This window comes from Pan troglodytes, chromosome 12 (genome assembly GCF_028858775.2).
Source record: "Pan troglodytes isolate AG18354 chromosome 12, NHGRI_mPanTro3-v2.0_pri, whole genome shotgun sequence".
In the NCBI taxonomy this organism is placed as follows: domain Eukaryota; kingdom Metazoa; phylum Chordata; class Mammalia; order Primates; family Hominidae; genus Pan; species Pan troglodytes.
In genome coordinates this window covers 78,991,969-79,008,788 of record NC_072410.2, presented here as the reverse complement: position 1 = coordinate 79,008,788, position 16,820 = coordinate 78,991,969, and the positions used below count along the sequence as shown (strand labels likewise).

The 16,820-nt window shown below is 38.3% G+C and overlaps 1 protein-coding gene across 7 annotated transcripts in view; it reads left to right on the top strand.

Annotated features, from left to right (window-relative positions):
* The window catches only part of PLEKHH2 (pleckstrin homology, MyTH4 and FERM domain containing H2), a 127,688-nt gene that overhangs the window by 84,311 nt on the left and 26,557 nt on the right, over positions 1-16,820 (top strand). For all 7 annotated transcript variants that reach the window (XR_010149547.1, XR_010149548.1, XM_525888.7 and 4 more), the window contains 5 exons: positions 1,715-1,894; positions 5,072-5,180; positions 6,928-7,040; positions 13,747-13,926; positions 16,352-16,449. Coding sequence is in view for 5 of the 7 variants with exons in the window: in XM_525888.7 (XP_525888.4) it covers positions 1,715-1,894; positions 5,072-5,180; positions 6,928-7,040; positions 13,747-13,926; positions 16,352-16,449 (680 nt within the window). In the remaining 2 variants the exon portion in view is untranslated. The remainder of the gene's footprint in view (positions 1-1,714; positions 1,895-5,071; positions 5,181-6,927; positions 7,041-13,746; positions 13,927-16,351; positions 16,450-16,820) is intronic.

Sequence of the window (16,820 nt, the reverse complement as noted above, 5' to 3'; positions counted from 1 at the left end):
TTAGGAAGTTTTTCTTACCCTTAAGATGGAGAAATTCATGGTATTGTTTTGTGATATATAACAAAGAGCCTTGGAATGCTCCTCCTTTACTGGCATTTGGGATGATAGTTCGTTTTGCACTACCTATTTAATCTTGTTATTTTTTCTAGGAACAATATTTTTCTTTTCAATGAACAGTTTTGAGACTATGTATACACTTGTCCTTTTGATCCAATAACTTAATCAAATTGCTGATCAATTCTGTGGGATAAAAAAGTCAAATGACTGTTTCGGTGAATTATGACTAGTTGCTTAACTAAATAATGGGTCATTTTGAAGCAGTCTCATTGTCTGGGGTAAATACCAAAGTTCTTGTTCTCAAGGCCAAGGAGATCTAGGTCATGGACACACACAGACAGAGTGAGTTTAGAGCAGGAGTTTAGTAGATAGTGCAAAAGGAAAGAACACCTCTCCATCACAGAGAAGGGTCCCGAGTGGGTAGCCAAGTTGTAGTAAAGATGTCAGGGTTTTTATAAATGGGCTAGCGAGGAGGGAGCTTGTAAGGAGGGGATATCTTATCCTCCTGATGGTTTAGTTGGAACCAGGTGTGCTATCTGTACAGAGCAGAGTTTTTTTTTTTATCAGCTCTGTCTCATTCCCTAACCACATTGGCTGACTCTTAGCCTGTGTTTCTTTGTCCTGCTTATCTGGGAGGGAGAGTTTCTGTGTTTGTTCCCATCTTCTTGCAGCTGTAGGCACCCCCTCTAGTCTGCTTTTAGCTTCCCTATCTTAGTGTGTCCAAAGGGAAAAGAATGTGCTTATTAAGGCCCACTGTTTTATTGGGGGGCCCATTGTACAAGTGTGGAGTTTGGTAATTACCCAGGAGACCCTCCCCCATCCTTCTGTGCCGAAACTGTCTTATCTGTGTTTCACTGTCTGCTCTTTCAGGCTGCTTGTTGTTAGAAGAGAAGTGATTTCCTTGAACTGCCTGGGGTTAGAAAAGGAGCTATCTTTGAGCTGCTTTTTTAAAAAGGAAAGTTTTCTGCTGGGGACTCGCTTTACCTTAACTGTCTATCTAAATAATTTCTTTCTGCCTCCTGTAAGAATTTTAGTACAGCTGAATCATCTGAACTACTGCATAGAAGTAGCATCTTGTTTTTTCCTCAAAAGTTAAATCTCTAATATGTATATGGTTCTTTCATATTACTTTTAGGCTCTTTGGTTGTTGCCACTACTTTTGTTACACTGTGGATAATCAAATTGCCTCTAGGCATCATTTTTAAAAAGGTATGTTATGCTGGTGCGGTGGCTCATGCTTGTGATCCCAGCACTTTGGGAGGCTGAGGCAGGAGGATTCTTTGAGCCCAGGAGTCTTAGACTGGCCTGAGCAATGTAGCAAGACCCTATCTCCAAAAAAAAATTATTATTTTTTAATTAGCTGGGCATGGTGGCATGTGCGTGTAGTGCTAGCTATTTGGCTAGCTGAGATGGAAGGATCGATCCCTGAAGCCCAGGAGTTCAAGGTTACAGTGAGGTTACTGATTGCGCCACTGCACTCCAGCCTGGGAGACAGAGGGAGACTCAACCCTGTCTCAAAAAAAAAAAAAAAGGAAAATAAAAAATAAAATTTTTAAAGGTATGCTTTATAAATTTAAAAATGAAAAGGACTATGAAATGTTTTAGTAGGAAAAGATTTAGAAAATGCCTTCCTCACAATTACTAATATTTACTTTAGTTTCCTTTAGGTCAGATCAAACTCTGGGAGGCTAAAGTGGAAGAGGTTGACAGATCTTGTGATTCAGATGAAGATTATGAAGCCAGTGGACGAAGTCTGTTATCCACACATTATACTATCGTTATCCATCCCAAAGACCAAGGTCCAACTTACCTCCTAATTGGATCCAAGCATGAAAAGGTATTCAAAGACTTATTGGTTGATTTAGAATGATGTAGACTAATATTATTCAGATATTGGTAATAATTATCAAATCAATTTAATGGAAATAAGGAAGAAAATTTTGCTATAGACTTTCAGCTCTGTTTTCCGAGATTCTTTACCTCCCTGGAAATGAGCTTTGTTCAAATATGTCATTTTCTAATCCTGTTGGTAAGAGTGGTATCAAGGCTGAAATTAGTGCATGGAAGTGGAGGGCTAAAGGAACTTATGTTAAAAATGTGGATCTCTCAGATTGAACATTTTTTGGTAAATCTAAGGACTCTGTTTTATATTTTTGACTAATTTTTAATAAAATGTGGCCTTAGATACAGTTGAAAATTAATTATTTTATGTATTATATGTACATGTAGTCATTTATGATAAAGGAGGTATCACAAATTAATGGGGAAGTAATATATCATTCAATACATATGATTATGTATTTCTTATATATTGAGGAAATTGGCTACTTAGGAAACATTAGTTTTTCATCTCATACAGATAGCAAAATAATTTCCAGATTATTATTTTCATCTCATACAGATAGCAAAATAATTTCCAGAATTTAAAGAGTTAAAAGAATTCAATGAAATTATTTTTTAAAAAGGCCTTTATCTGAGTTCTGAATCAGAAGTACTTTCTAAGAAAACAATGTATTAGTCACGTCTGTAATCCCAGCACTTTGGGAGGCCGAGGCGGGTGGATCACAAGGTCAGGAAGATCGAGACCATCTTGGCCAACATGGTGAAACTCTGTCTCTACTAAAATACAAAAATTAGCCAGGCGAGGTGGCGTGTGCCTGTAATCCCAGCTACTTGGGAGGCTGAGGCAGGGGAATTGCTTGAACCCGGGAAGTAGAGGTTGCAGTGAGCTGAGATCGCACCACAGCACTCCAGCCTGGCGACAGAGCAAGACTCCGTCTCAAAAAAAAAAAAAAAGAACAAAAACTAAAAGGCAGTGTAAGAAATCAGAGTGCAAATGGTTGATGGATTTGACTATACAAAATTGAAATAATTATTTATGTCAAATATTATCATAAATATGACTTAAAGGATAATACAGAAAACAAAATATTTCATGGATGGCTACTGTATCCTTAACATATAAACAACTCTTTATAGATTATTATTGTTACTATTGATCATTGTTTTTGAGCACATGTATCAGGCCAAGTGCTAAGTATATCTCTTCTTCATCCTTCCAATTACTCTCTGTGGGAGGTGACCTTATTCCCATTTATAGATGGAAAGACTGAAGCACTTTCCTGTGGTCACACATCTGGCAAGAGGCAGAGTTGATATTAGACCCCTATCTCTAACCACAGAGCCTGTGTTCCTGAACACTTGCCTCTGCTACCTCTCATTTGATTTGAAAAGGACTATGTTTCTAATAGAAAAATGGAAAGAGGGCCTGATGAACAACTTCCTGAGGAATTTAATGGCTAATGAATGCTTACGCTCATCTGTAATCAAAGATACGCACATTTAAAAATGATAAAGCTTTTATTGTCTCTGAGATTATCAAAGATTTAAAAAATTATGCTAGTGAAGCTATGAGGAGGGAAGCACTCCTATACACCACTGGTGAGAATAGAAATTAGTGTAAATGCTTTGGAAAGTACTTTGAAAATATGTTTCAAGAGTTCCTAAAAGTTTTCGTGCCCTAGTAATGACTCATAATTCTATTTCAAAAAATATATACTAAGAAAATGTTGGCCAGGCACTGTGTCTCATGCCTGTAATCCCAGCACTTTGGGAGGCCGAGGCAGGTGGATCACCTGAGGTCAGGAGTTCGAGACCAGCCTGGCCAACGTGGTGAAACTCCATCTCTACCAAAAATACAAAAAGTAGCTGGACGTGGTGACAGGTGCCTGTAATCCCAGCTACTTGGGAGGCTGAGGTAGGAGAATCACTTGAACCTGGAGGCGGAGGTTGCAGTGAATTGAGATCGTGCCATTGCACTCCAGCCTGGGTGACAGAGCAAGACTCTGTCTCAAAAAAAAAAAAGAAAGAAAGAAAGAAAAAGAAAATGTTAGTAAATGTAGCCAAAAATTTATGTATAGTTTGTTCAACACGATGCTCTTTTTTTTTTTAAACAGAGTTTCACTCTGTTGCCCAGGCTGGAGTGCAGTGGCGTGATATCGGCTCACCGCAACCTCCGCCTCCTGGGTTCAAGAGATTCTTCTGCCTCAGCCTCCCGAACAGCTGGGACTACAGGCATGCACCACCATGCCCGGCTAATTTTTGTATTTTTAGTAGAGATGGCGTTTCACCATGTTGGCCAGGCTGGTCTCAAACCCCTGACCTCAGATGATCCACCTGGCTTGGCCTCTCAAAGTGCTGGGATTACAGGCATGAGACACCGTGCCCGGCCTACAATACTCTTTTTAAAATAATTTTATTTTTGAAGTATTTTAAAGATGGAAAATATAACATTTCCTTTTCAGTTAACAGATGATAGCTGTCACAGTATTTTTTATCAGTGAGAAGTTAGTAACCATCATAATGTTCAGCAATAAGAAATTGATTAAATAAATATGGTATGTCCATATGTGTAGTAGAATATCCTGCAGCCATTAAAACTTGTTTATAAAGAATTTCTAGCAACAAGGGAGTGCTTGTACTATATTACTAAAATTCAGAAATTATCCTCTACTTTTAGAATAATTCAACTATGTAAAAATTTAATTACATATATATTTTCATAGAGAAAAAAAGACCAGGAATCTTTGGTGAATGGGATAAGATGGGTATTATGTTTTCTTTAAATTTTCTGGATTTCCAAAATATTCTGTTTGTATCACTCTGGGAGCCAGATTTTTAATTTAATAGAATTTATTTATTTTGTAAAAGAATATCAGCTGGTTGTATTTAGTCTCTTAACATGTGTTACTTGTCTTAATTTTGTCATGCTTTTCTAAAATGCATCTGAAGAAAATAAGAAAAATGTAAATAATGGGAAAAGATAATATAAACACAGTTCAAGTGAGCATGCCTCAGAATTGTTTGAATAAATGGCTTTTCATTATTATTTAAAACTTAAAGCAAGTAGTTCATTTCCATCTCAAAGTTTTCTACTGTTTATGCAAGTTGTTTTTTTTTCTTTAAGTAATCAAAACTGTGTCTTAACATTTAATTAATATGTTCTGGTTTTAAGGACACTTGGCTTTATCATCTGACTGTTGCAGCTGGAAGCAACAATGTAAACGTTGGATCTGAATTTGAACAACTGGTTTGCAAATTGCTAAATATAGACGGGGAGCCTTGTAAGTTCATAAACATATAAATAAAGCCTTATGGTTAATGAAATGGACCTCAACCCACTTAGCCTAATGGAGTTTTCACTTAATGGGTTCCTGTTTCCCTGAAATATACCCACCTTTTCATTGCCTTTGCTCATCATGGGAGAGAATTCTGTCTGTGGCTCTTTGGCTGCAGGGACACCATCATTCCTCATTAGGCTGTGTCAGGTCACCTCCCTTTGCCTTTGCTTCCATTGCTCCTCTGCTTGGAATGCCCCCTTCCTTGGCAGTCCTCACCAAGATAATGAAACCCCACCTAGCCTTAGGAGATCCCCCAGCCAGCCCTGTGCAGCTCAGCATCTGGCTCATAAAAGGTGCTTCATCAATGTTAAAATTATGTCCTAATGTGCTTTGTCACTTAATTCTTTTATAGCAAGCTTGTCCAACCTGCAACCCACAGGTGGCCTGTGGCCCCAGATGGCTTTGAATGTGGCCCAACACAAATTCATAAATTTTCTTAAAACATTACAAAATTTATTTGTGAGTTTTTTGTTTTTAAGCTCATCAGCTATCATTAGTGTTTATATATTTTATGTGTGGCCCAAGACAATTCTTCTTCCAGTGTGGCCCAGGGAAGCCAAAAGATTTATAGCATTTGTAGTTTTGCATTGAAATTAAGTTTTTGTTTTGTTTTTGAGACGGAGTCTCACTCTGTCACCCAGGCTGGAGTGCAGTGGCATGATCTCAGCTCACTGCAACCTCTGCCTCCTGGGCTCAAGCAATCCTCCTGCCTCAGCCTCCTGAGTAGCTGGGACCACAGGCATGCACCACCATGCCCGACTACTTTTTGTATCATTGGCAGAGATGGGGTTTCTTCATGTTGCACAGGCTGGTCTTGAACTTCTGAGCTCAAGTAATCCACCCACCTCAGCCTCCCAAAGTGCTGGCATTACAGGCATGAGCCACTGTGCCTGCCTGAAATGAATTTTTATGGCTAAGATTCCCCCACTGAGAGTCTAGATTCTATCCTATGCTTTATATACTAAGAGAGACCACATTTTATTTGCTGTGTCCAACACAGGAATTTAATAAATGTTGATTTTAGGAATGCCTTCAAGTTCCTCTTTATCTTTATATCTCTTTCTACTTTGGCTTCTCCTCTCTAGAGAAGTTCTAGATCTTTCCCCAGCTCTTTCTCATATATAGTCATGCCCCCTACCTAGGTCACCAATCTTTAGCACATTTAAGCAATGTGATAGTGCCCTGGTAGACTTATTGCAGCCTAGTAAATTAGGACCCAACTCTTCTAGATTATCCAAAACAGGAACATGTCTCACTCATAAATGGGAGCTAAACTGTGAGGATGCAAAGACATAAGAATGACACAATAGACTTTGGGGACTCAGGGAAAGGGTGGGAAGGGGGTGAGGCAAATCAGTTTCAGTATATACTGCTTGGGTGATGGGTGCACCAAAATCTCACAAATCACTAAAGAACTTACTCATGTAACCACATACCACCTATTCCCAAAAACCTATGGAAATTTTTTAAATTAAAAAAAAAAAAAACACACACAGAAAACAGTAACATGAGAATCCCAATGGCCTGGCTACCAAAATAAAATAATGTTGCCAAAGAGTTTTTTTCTGACCTTTGTGACTTAAAGTTGTGAGCCAAGCCTGAATGAGCTAATGTCTAAAGGATTAATTTAATAAGAGGCCACAATAAGTGGTTTATTCAGTTTTCTGTTCATATTTTATTCTGCATTTAGCCTCTCAGATATGGAGACACCCCACTTTGTGTCACAGTAAAGAAGGAATCATTTCCCCTCTGACAACTCTACCTTCCGAAGCCCTGCAGACAGAAGCTATTAAATTATTTAAGGTAAAATATTTATATGTTGTTAAATGATTTAAGGTAAAATACTTATATGTTGTTAAATAATTGGAAAAAAATTAAAAATAACATTTTGGGTTACAAAATTTTACTCCAAGAAAATTCAAAATGTGTTTATTATTAAGAATATCATTGAAATAAAAGTAGGTGAATTTAATATGCTTTCTTAGTGAGGATTTGGGATTTACTGAAATAAACTATTAATATGTATGGTTTGGGCAATGTGAAATACTTGGTAGCAGATGAATCATTTCCCCTTTAACCTCTAATTTTCCACATCACACCAGGCACAGCACTGGGAGAGGGGTCAGCACTCTCTCTCCTCTCTAGTGTTACTCTCAGTTTCTTATTCCTCAATCTCTATTAGAAATCCCTGATCACTCAAAACTTGCCTTGCAACTTCGCACTCTTTATCCTTCTATCCCTATCATCAGTTACCTTCCAGTAACTCTTCAGATTTCTTTAAGGGCCAGGTGTGGTGGCTTACTCCTGTAATCCCAGCACTTTGGGAGGCCGAGGAGGGTGGATCACCTGAGGTCAGGAGTTCAAGACCAGCCTGGCCAACATGGTGAAACACCATCTCTACTAAAAACACAAAATTAGATGGGCGTGGAGGCGCATACCTGTAATCCCAGCTACTTGGGAGGCTGAGGCAGGAGAATTGCTTGAACCCAGGAGATGGAGGTTGCAGTGAGCTGAGATCACGCCACTGCACTCCAGCCTGGGCAACAAGAATGAAATTAAGTCTCAAAAAAAAAAATTATCTAAGAATTTTAGCTCCCAACCACATTCTCTACCTGAAATCTTGCAAATGACTGTTATCACTTCACTCACCAATGCCATGATTTTTAAGATTCTTGACCTTCTAAATTCCAGTAAGCTTCACCTCTGGTCTCCTTCATCATCCCATTTTCCATGTCCACACCTGACTTCACCATTCCTCACAAGTACGTCACATCTAAAAGCTTCAATTCAAACATCTCTTTCTTTAACCAGAATCCTAGCCTACAAGCTCTTATATTTTTTTGCTCTTCCATTTTTTCTTCATCTCTAAGACGTTTGTTTTGAATCATTAGCTTTTTTTTAAGATCATGATAACTGCGTCCTGGCTTTTCTTCCTTCCTTTTCTAGTCTGGTTTGTTCCTATTAATTCTCGTAGTTCCTTGGGACCCATAATTCCATGCACTCTTCAGCCAGATCCCAACGTAGATCAGTGCTATGTTTTCTGCTGCCAGTATAACCAGATGTGCGATGCTGCAGAGCATCAAACAGCCATGTAGTCTGACGCCAATATAAATTCAAGGTCTTCCTCTCTCACAGCCAACTTTCTGCCTTGTGCTTGTCTTTGGTCACATCCCCCTCAAACTCTCTACTTAAGAATACAGCAGAGAAACTTACCTTCTATTTCACTGAGAAAGTTAGAGGACATCAGACATGACATGACCACCTCAAAGCCCTCCCCTTGCAGCCAGGCGCAGTGGCTTACGCCTGTAATCCCAGCACTGTGGAAGGCCGAGGCGGGCGGATCATGAGGTCAGGAGATCGAGACCATCCTGGCTAGCACCATGAAACCCTGTCTCTACTTAGAAAATACAAAAATTAGCCGAGTGTGATGGCATGCGCCTATAGTCCCAGCTACTTGGGAGGTTGAGGCAGGAGAATCACTTGAACCTAGGAAGTGGAGGTTGCACTGAGCCGAGATCGTACCAGTGCACTCCATCCTGGGCAGCAGAGCAAGACTCCATCTCAAAAAAAAAAAAAAAAAAAAAAAAAAGCCCTCCACTTAATAGACAACCCTTTCTCCTCCACTCCTCCAGCCTCAGATAACGGTGGACCTTCTGTGTTTCCAAGTCTGGACTCTACACCAGGATCTTGGTACTTCATTTTTCCCTAGTCTCTTGGAGCTCCATCTCTTTCTTTTGGCTTTGTCTTGCCTAAGTTTCTCCCATCTCAAAAAATCTATTTGTTTATTAGATAATATGGAATTATTGTTAATTGTGGGGTCATGGATGGCTATAGAAAAAATCTTTATCAGCTGGAGATCCAGCCTGAAGTATTTATTGGTAAAGTAATATGATATACATTAAAATACTCCAGAGGAGAAAAAAGTAGAGGTGGGGAGGTGGTGAAGTTTGGAAAAATGCTGATAATTATTGACACTGGGTGATGGGTACATAGGTGATTATTATGCTGTTCTCTCTACTTTTATACATTTTTTAAATTTCTATAATGGAATGTTTAAAAATACCCACCTGTAGAGTACACCAATACCTAAAGCAAGAAAGACTATACAAGTATATTTGAAAATCTAGATGATGTGGTCAATTTTATAAGAAAATATAAATGACCAAAATTGATTCCACAGGAAAATGAAAATCTAAACAGAGTTTACCAAACTTTACGTGTAGATAATTTCAATGCTGTTTAAATTGTCCCAAAGCATAGAAAAAGAAGGAACTTTTCTAAATTCAATTTTTTCTTTTACTTTTTACTTGGGACAATTTCCAACATATACGAGTAGAGAGAATATTACAATGAGGCCTAAAGTACTCATCTTTCAGATCTACAGTCATCAACACATGGCCAATTTTGTTTTATTCTCCCATTTCCCACTGCACCCTAACTTTGGATTATTTTGAAGCAATCCTCAGTCATTATATCACTATATTCCCTTTGTTAAATAAGTATTGCTTTCATATGAGAATGCAGCAAAGATTGTACAAAAATAATAAAATATTAGCAATCAGAATCCAGCATCATTTAAAGAATATTAAATCATTCAACTCAATAGCAAAAAACAAATAATCCAATTTTAAAATGGGCAAAAGATCTCAATAGACATTTCTCAGAAGAAGACATACAAATGGCCAATAAGTATATGAATAAATGCTAAGCATCGCTAATCATCAGGGAAATGCAAATCAGCATCATAATGAAATATCATCTCACCCCAGTTAAAATGGCTGTTATCCAAAAGGCAGAAAATAACGAATGCTGTCAAGGATGCAGAGAAAGAGGAAAACTCATACACCATTGGTGGGAATGTAAATTAGTACAGCAACTTTGAAAAACATTATGGAGGTTCCTCAAAAAACTAAAAATAGAACTACCATGTGATCCAGCAGTCTCACTGGGAGTATATCCAAATGAAAGGAAGTCAGTATATTGAAGAGATATAGTCATTCCTATATTTATTATAGCACTGTTCACAAGAACCGATATATGGAATCAACCTAAGTGTTCATCAGTAGATGAATGGATAATGATGGGCCGGGCCAGTGGCTCAGGCCTGTAATCCCAGCACTTTGGGAGGCCAAGGCAGCCAGATCACTTGAGGCCAGGAGTTTGAGACCAGCCTGGCCAACATGGGGAAACCGCGTCTCTACTAAAAATACAAAAATTAACTGGGCGTGGTGGTGCATTCCTGTAATCCCAGCTACTAGGGAGGCTGAGGCACAAGAATCGCTTGAACCTGGGAGGTGGAGGTTGTAGTGAGCCGAGAGTGTGCCACTGCACTCCAGCCTGGGTGACAGAGCAAGACTCTGTCTCAAAAAAAAAAAAAGTAGTATATATACACAATGGAATATTATTCAGCCATTACAAAAAACAAAGCCCTGTCATTTGCAACAACATAGATGGAACTGCAGAACATTATGTTAAGTAAAATAAGGCAAGCACAGAAAGACAAATATCTCATGTTTTCACTCATAGGTGGGAGCTAAAAAAGTGGATCTCATAGAGGTAGATGGTAAAATAGAATGGTGGTTACCAGAGGCTGGGTAGTAGGGGGTGGAGGGATGAAAGGAGGTTGGTTAATGAGTACAAAAATACATTTATATAAGAAGAATAAGTTGTAGTGTTCAACAGCACAGTAGGGCAACTACAGCTGACAAGAACTTCGAGTATATTTCAAAATACTTAGAAGAGAAGATTTGGAATGTTCCCAACACAAAGAAATTACAAATGTTAGAGGTAGTCGGTATCCCAATTCCCTTGATTTGATTATTACATGTTGCAGACATGTATCAAAAAATTCATATACTCCAATTATATATGCAGCTATTATGTGTCGATAACATTTTTTAATGTTAGAAAATATTAAATTATGACTGAAAGGGATTTATTCTAGGAAATCAAGGATGGCTAAGTATTAGGATATCTGTTAATATTACTTATTATTAGGGAGATAATCATATCTGTAGATGCCAAAAAGGCATTTGACAAATTTAACATTTATAGAATAGCAATACATAGATACTTCAACATGATAAAATATTCCTGTTTTAGCTAAAAGCAAGCATCGTGCTTTATGGAGAAATTTTAGAAACATTTCCACTAAAGTGAGAAAAAGACAAAGATATGCCCCATTATTTTTTAAATTTTTCAATTAAAGTATAAATTATATAAAGTTTGTTATTATTATTATTATTTAACATTCTGTTAGGGAAGTAACCGATGTTATTAGGCAATAAATGAAAATATTTACAGATGGTATATTTGTATACCCAGAAAACCCAAAAGAACAAACTAAAAAACTACTACAAACAAAAAGAGAATTTGATGAGATAGTGAGAGGTACAAAATAAGCAAAAAACAAACGCTTTTATGTGTGCAAGCAACAACCAGTTAGAAGATAAAAAGGAAGAACTACTTTGGGCCATGATGGAGCCACAGGGACTGGATTTGCCCTGCCAGTGGTTTTCAGATGTTGAATGTAGGCAGTGTAGGACAGATTCTTCGGAAAACTAATGACATACACCCTGTGATTGCTGCAGCTTACTGTCTGGAGAGATTCAAGACTGCTGTGCAGAGAGGGAGCACCCAAATAGAGCCTGGCAGTCTTCCTGAGTCACGGAGACAGAGTTCAGAATTTGAGAAGGCCAAGGTAGTTAGACTTCACAGGGCTGATCGGGTGCGGTGGCTCACCCTGTAACCCCAGCACTTTGGGAGGCTGAGGTGGGTATATCACCTGAGATCAGGAGTTCAAGACCAGCCTGGCCAACAGGGGGAAACCCTGTCTCTACTAAAAATAAAAAAATTAGCGAGGTGTGGTGGTTGGTGCCTGTAATCTCACTACTTGGGAGGCTGAGGCAGGAGAATCACTTGAACCCAGGAGGCAGAAGTTGCGCTGAGCTCTGTTCTCCAGCCTGGGCAACAGAGCAAGACTCCATCTAAAAAATAAATAAATAAATAAATCACAGGGCTGAGAGGAGAGAGCTAAAGAGAGGGAGGGAGGGAGAGCTCCAGAGATTCGTGTTTTCATCTGAGAACTGATAAGCATGTGTGTATGTGAGGAAAGTACCTGAGGCTGAGGACAGAAAGACACAGGCAAAAAAATTCCAGCTCACACAGAGCTGGAAATAGTTTTCCCATATTCTAGAATGGAAAAATCTTTGATACATTGGACATCAAATAGAGTGCACAGAAGGTGATTGCCTCTGGAATGGGGCCCAGATAGTCCTAAATGTAAGGCTGTTTTGGTCCACCCTAAGAAACTTAAAAGAGACCTTGGAAGAACCGAACCATTTCCAAGTAATTTAACTGTCATCTCAGAGCAAATCTAAAAAATGTTTAAAGCATACCAAAAAGTCCAGTGCCCAAGAGTATAACATTCGCAACATCTGCATCCAGTCAAAGATCACCAGGCATACAGAGAATCGGATCAAGTATGACAATACAATGGGTAAGAAAAAGTAATCATAGAAACATATCTAGAAATGATGCAGGTGATGGTAGATAAGGACATTTCTGTGTATCTGTTGTCTACTGTTACATTTAAAATTTCCCCAACACTTAGTGACTTGCGACATTTGCTATTTCACACAGTTTTGAAGGGTCAGGAATCTAGAAGCAGTTTAGCTGGGTAGTTCTGAATCATAGTTTCCTGGCGGTACCATCAAGCTGTCAGCGGGGGTAGCAGGCATCTGAAGATTGGAATGGGGCTGGAGGATTCCAAACTCTCTCACGTGGCTGTTGGCAAAGAAGCCTCAGTACCTCACTACATGGGCCTCTCCAAATGACTGCTCAAGACATGGCAGCTGCCTTCCCCAGAGGAAATGATCTAACGGGGAAAGAGAGAGAGTGACCAAGATGGAAGTGCATTGTTTTTTATAAGCTAATCTTAGAAATGGCATGCCACATGCTACCAGTCACACAGACCAACCCTGGTAGAATACAGGAGGGAATTAACTATGGATCTGAATGTCAGGATGTGGAGATCATGGAGGACCACTTTGGAGATTGGCCACCACACTTCACATGTTCAGGAAGGTAAAGGAAAGCATGAGCATTTTAAGAAGAGTAAGAGAAGATATTAAAAAGACCCAAATTGAATTTTTAGAGATGAAAAATGCAGTGACTAAAATGAAAAATATGCTGGATGAGATTCACATGTATTCTGAAGCTCTGTTATTAAGTATGTAGATGTTTAGGATTGTTATGTCTTCTAGATGAACTGACCCCTTTATCATTATAAAATGACCCTCTTTATCTCTGGCAGAATTCCTTGCTCTGAAATCTGCTTTGTCTGCTATTATTGTGGCGATTCTAGATTTCTTTTGATTAGTGTTATCATAATATATCCTTTTCCATCATTTTAAACAAAAACTACTGCTGAAAAGATAATCGATATAATTCATGCAGAATAAATCTAATCACTCCTCACCTTGAATATACCTTTTTTTGTTTAATTCAGACCTGCCAGCTTTTTATAAATGCTGCAGTTGACTCTCCTGCAATTGATTACCACATATCTTTAGCCCAGAGTGCTTTGCAAATCTGCCTGACACATCCTGAGCTGCAGAATGAAATTTGCTGTCAGCTTATTAAACAGACAAGACGAAGACAGCCACAGAATCAACCAGGACCATTGCAGGTAGATATTAATATTGATACATATACATGCAATTTAAAGTGTTTTTTTTTCTGATTGTAAGAATGATACACATTCAGCATAGACATTTGGAGAATACAAAAAGTGCAGAAGGAAAAATAGGTATTAATATTTTGATGTCTACCTTTTTGGTTTATTTATATGTTTATATATAAATGTGTGTATGTTGGTGTGTGTACACTCACAGTTTTTTATATTGCTGGAGTTACAGTGTGCATACTACTTTTTTAAACTATAGAAAATAATCGTTTCCCCTATATCCTTAGACATTCTTCAAAACATTAATGGTCATGTTAACATTAAGTACTATACATTTCTGTATTTTTTCCTATAATAAATACCTCTGCAGTAGACATCTTTGAACCTAAATGAGATGGAGTTTCGCTCTTGTTGCCCAGGCTGGAGTGCAATGGCACAATGTCGGCTCACTGGAACCTCCGCCTCCCGGGTTCAAGCAATTCTCCTGCCTCAGCCTCCCAAGTAGCTGAGATTACAGGCATGTGCCAACACTCCCGGCTAATTTTGCATTTTTAGTAGAGATGGGGTTTCACCATGTTGGTCAGGCTGGCCTCGAACTCCTGATCTGAGGTGATCCACCCACTCTGGCCTCCCAAAGTACTGGGATTACAGGCGTGAGCCACTGAGCCCACCAGGAACCTAAATCTTGTGGACAGGTCCAGCGAATTCCTTTGAATTCATTTTTAGAATTTTCCTATATCTTCAACAACATTGAGTATATTTTAAATTCTTACCAGGCAAAAAAAAATATTTCACTATTGACTCAGGATGCGTTTCTTTATTAGTGCAGTTGAATATATTTTTCAGGTGTTTGGTAGTCATCTGTGTTTACTCTTCAATGAACACCTGTTTTTATCTTTGTGTATTGACTGCCTGTTAGCCACAGGATAAATCAGAAATTTCTTACCTTAGCATATAGGACTGTCAGGGTTGGATCCAGGTTTTGTGAGACTGAAGCTTATACGGTTTGGGAAATGCTCTTTAAGACAAAGACTTGAAAATGGATTACTTTTGCACATTTTAGGAATCATATGACCATATAAACACAGTTAATAAGCCTTTCCCAGGACCTGTGCCCAAGAGGGAATCTGAAGCTTAAGCTTCATCTGCATCAAGAACACTTTGTCATCTGGCTCCACTGGCCCGCTCTTTCTCCACTTCCTGCCTCCAGCAGACAGTGAATGAACAAATGCGCCCCATCCTTCAAACACACTCCACCTTTGCAATATTCTCCACCATGCACCTGATGGTATTCCTGTTATCTGGATCCCTCCTCTTCCTTCCCTTCCGTAGACTTTATAGTCCAGCCCAGGCAACATATTCCCTGTGATCCCTTCCCTGACTCCACAAGAAGTTAGTCATTCCTTCCATTGGTTATGCTTTAAAAAGTTAATACGTGGTATTACCATGTTGTATTATAATTTACTGTTTAAATATATAACTGTCTCCTACTAGACTGTAGGTTCCTTAAGGGCAGGGACAATGCCTATTTCTCCCTCTTTTTTAATATAACATTTTAAAAATGGCTGAAAATTATATATAGGAAACAAGGGCAAATAAGATCTCTATCCAACTTTTTTAATATAACGTTTTAAAAATGACTGAAAAATTATATATAACAAACAAGGGCAAATGAGATCTCTATCCTACTTTTACATTTATTTACTCTAATGAGTTTGTCTAATGCTTAACATTTTTTAACAAATGCAGTGTTTTATAGGATAAAGAAATTTAAAAATTTTTTTTGTTGTTTGAAGACTTTTTGTACCTTGTTTAGTGGTTGAGCATTAACCACCATGTTCTTCAGAAGAGAATTCTGCTGTAACATGTTTTATACTTCCTTGAAAAAATATAGAAAGGAGAATACAGAACAGAGCAAAGGAAAAATAAAAATCACATATATTGCTGCTACCTAAAGATAACCTCTGTTAATATTTTTATACTTGTCCCTTATTTAGGTATGTAGATACATACGTATGTGTAGGTAGATTGGTTTTGATTTAGGGCATGTGTTTTCTACTGTTTTGCAATCTGCGTTTCTCAAAACTGTTACTTGTATTTCAAGGAATGAGTAAATACGTAAGTGAAAAAAAAGAAACAATGTTCCTAATCTTTGAGTGTAATGTCAAAAAGGAGCACCTTGTCTGCTTGTGCCTTGGTTCCTCAGTTGTAGATAACCATACACACAACTAGATGGATCATAGATCTGACCCAATGTAGAGTTTTTTGTTTTTAACCTATGATAAATGCTGTAAACAGATCATGCATATGTGAAAGAAGCAAAACGTTTTTGGGTTAAGAGAGACTGTCATCAGCCCATTGCACTCACTCAGATGTGGATCTCTGACTGGCATGTGGTATCTAACCTATGGTGCTTCTCCCTGCCCAGGGCTGGCAGCTCTTGGCACTCTGCGTTGGGCTCTTCCTTCCCCATCATCCTTTCCTGTGGCTCCTCAGTCTTCACCTAAAGAGGAATGCAGATTCCAGGTGTGCAGAATACTAGCCAGCTGAACTGTTTGTGTGGTCTCTGAAAGTCTACGATAAATCATAAGTATTTAACGATCTGCCAGGTACATTTTCAGAAGAATGTATGAAACAAATATTGGTACAGGAAGCCTTTGGTTATCATTGATGTGGAGCTAGGAAAATATTTCCTTTGTTATGTTAAATCTCTTAGGGAAGATTGCAATAAATACTTGAAAAACTGACAGAGAATATTTTTAAGTGAAAAGTGTATTTGCATTTCAAGTATGAATGACTTAGCATTAGTGGGTGTTCATTCAATAAAAGCAACTATTTTGTTTCCTTAGTTTTCCCTTTTACTATTTCTCTGCACATTGAATTCTTTTATGTGAAAA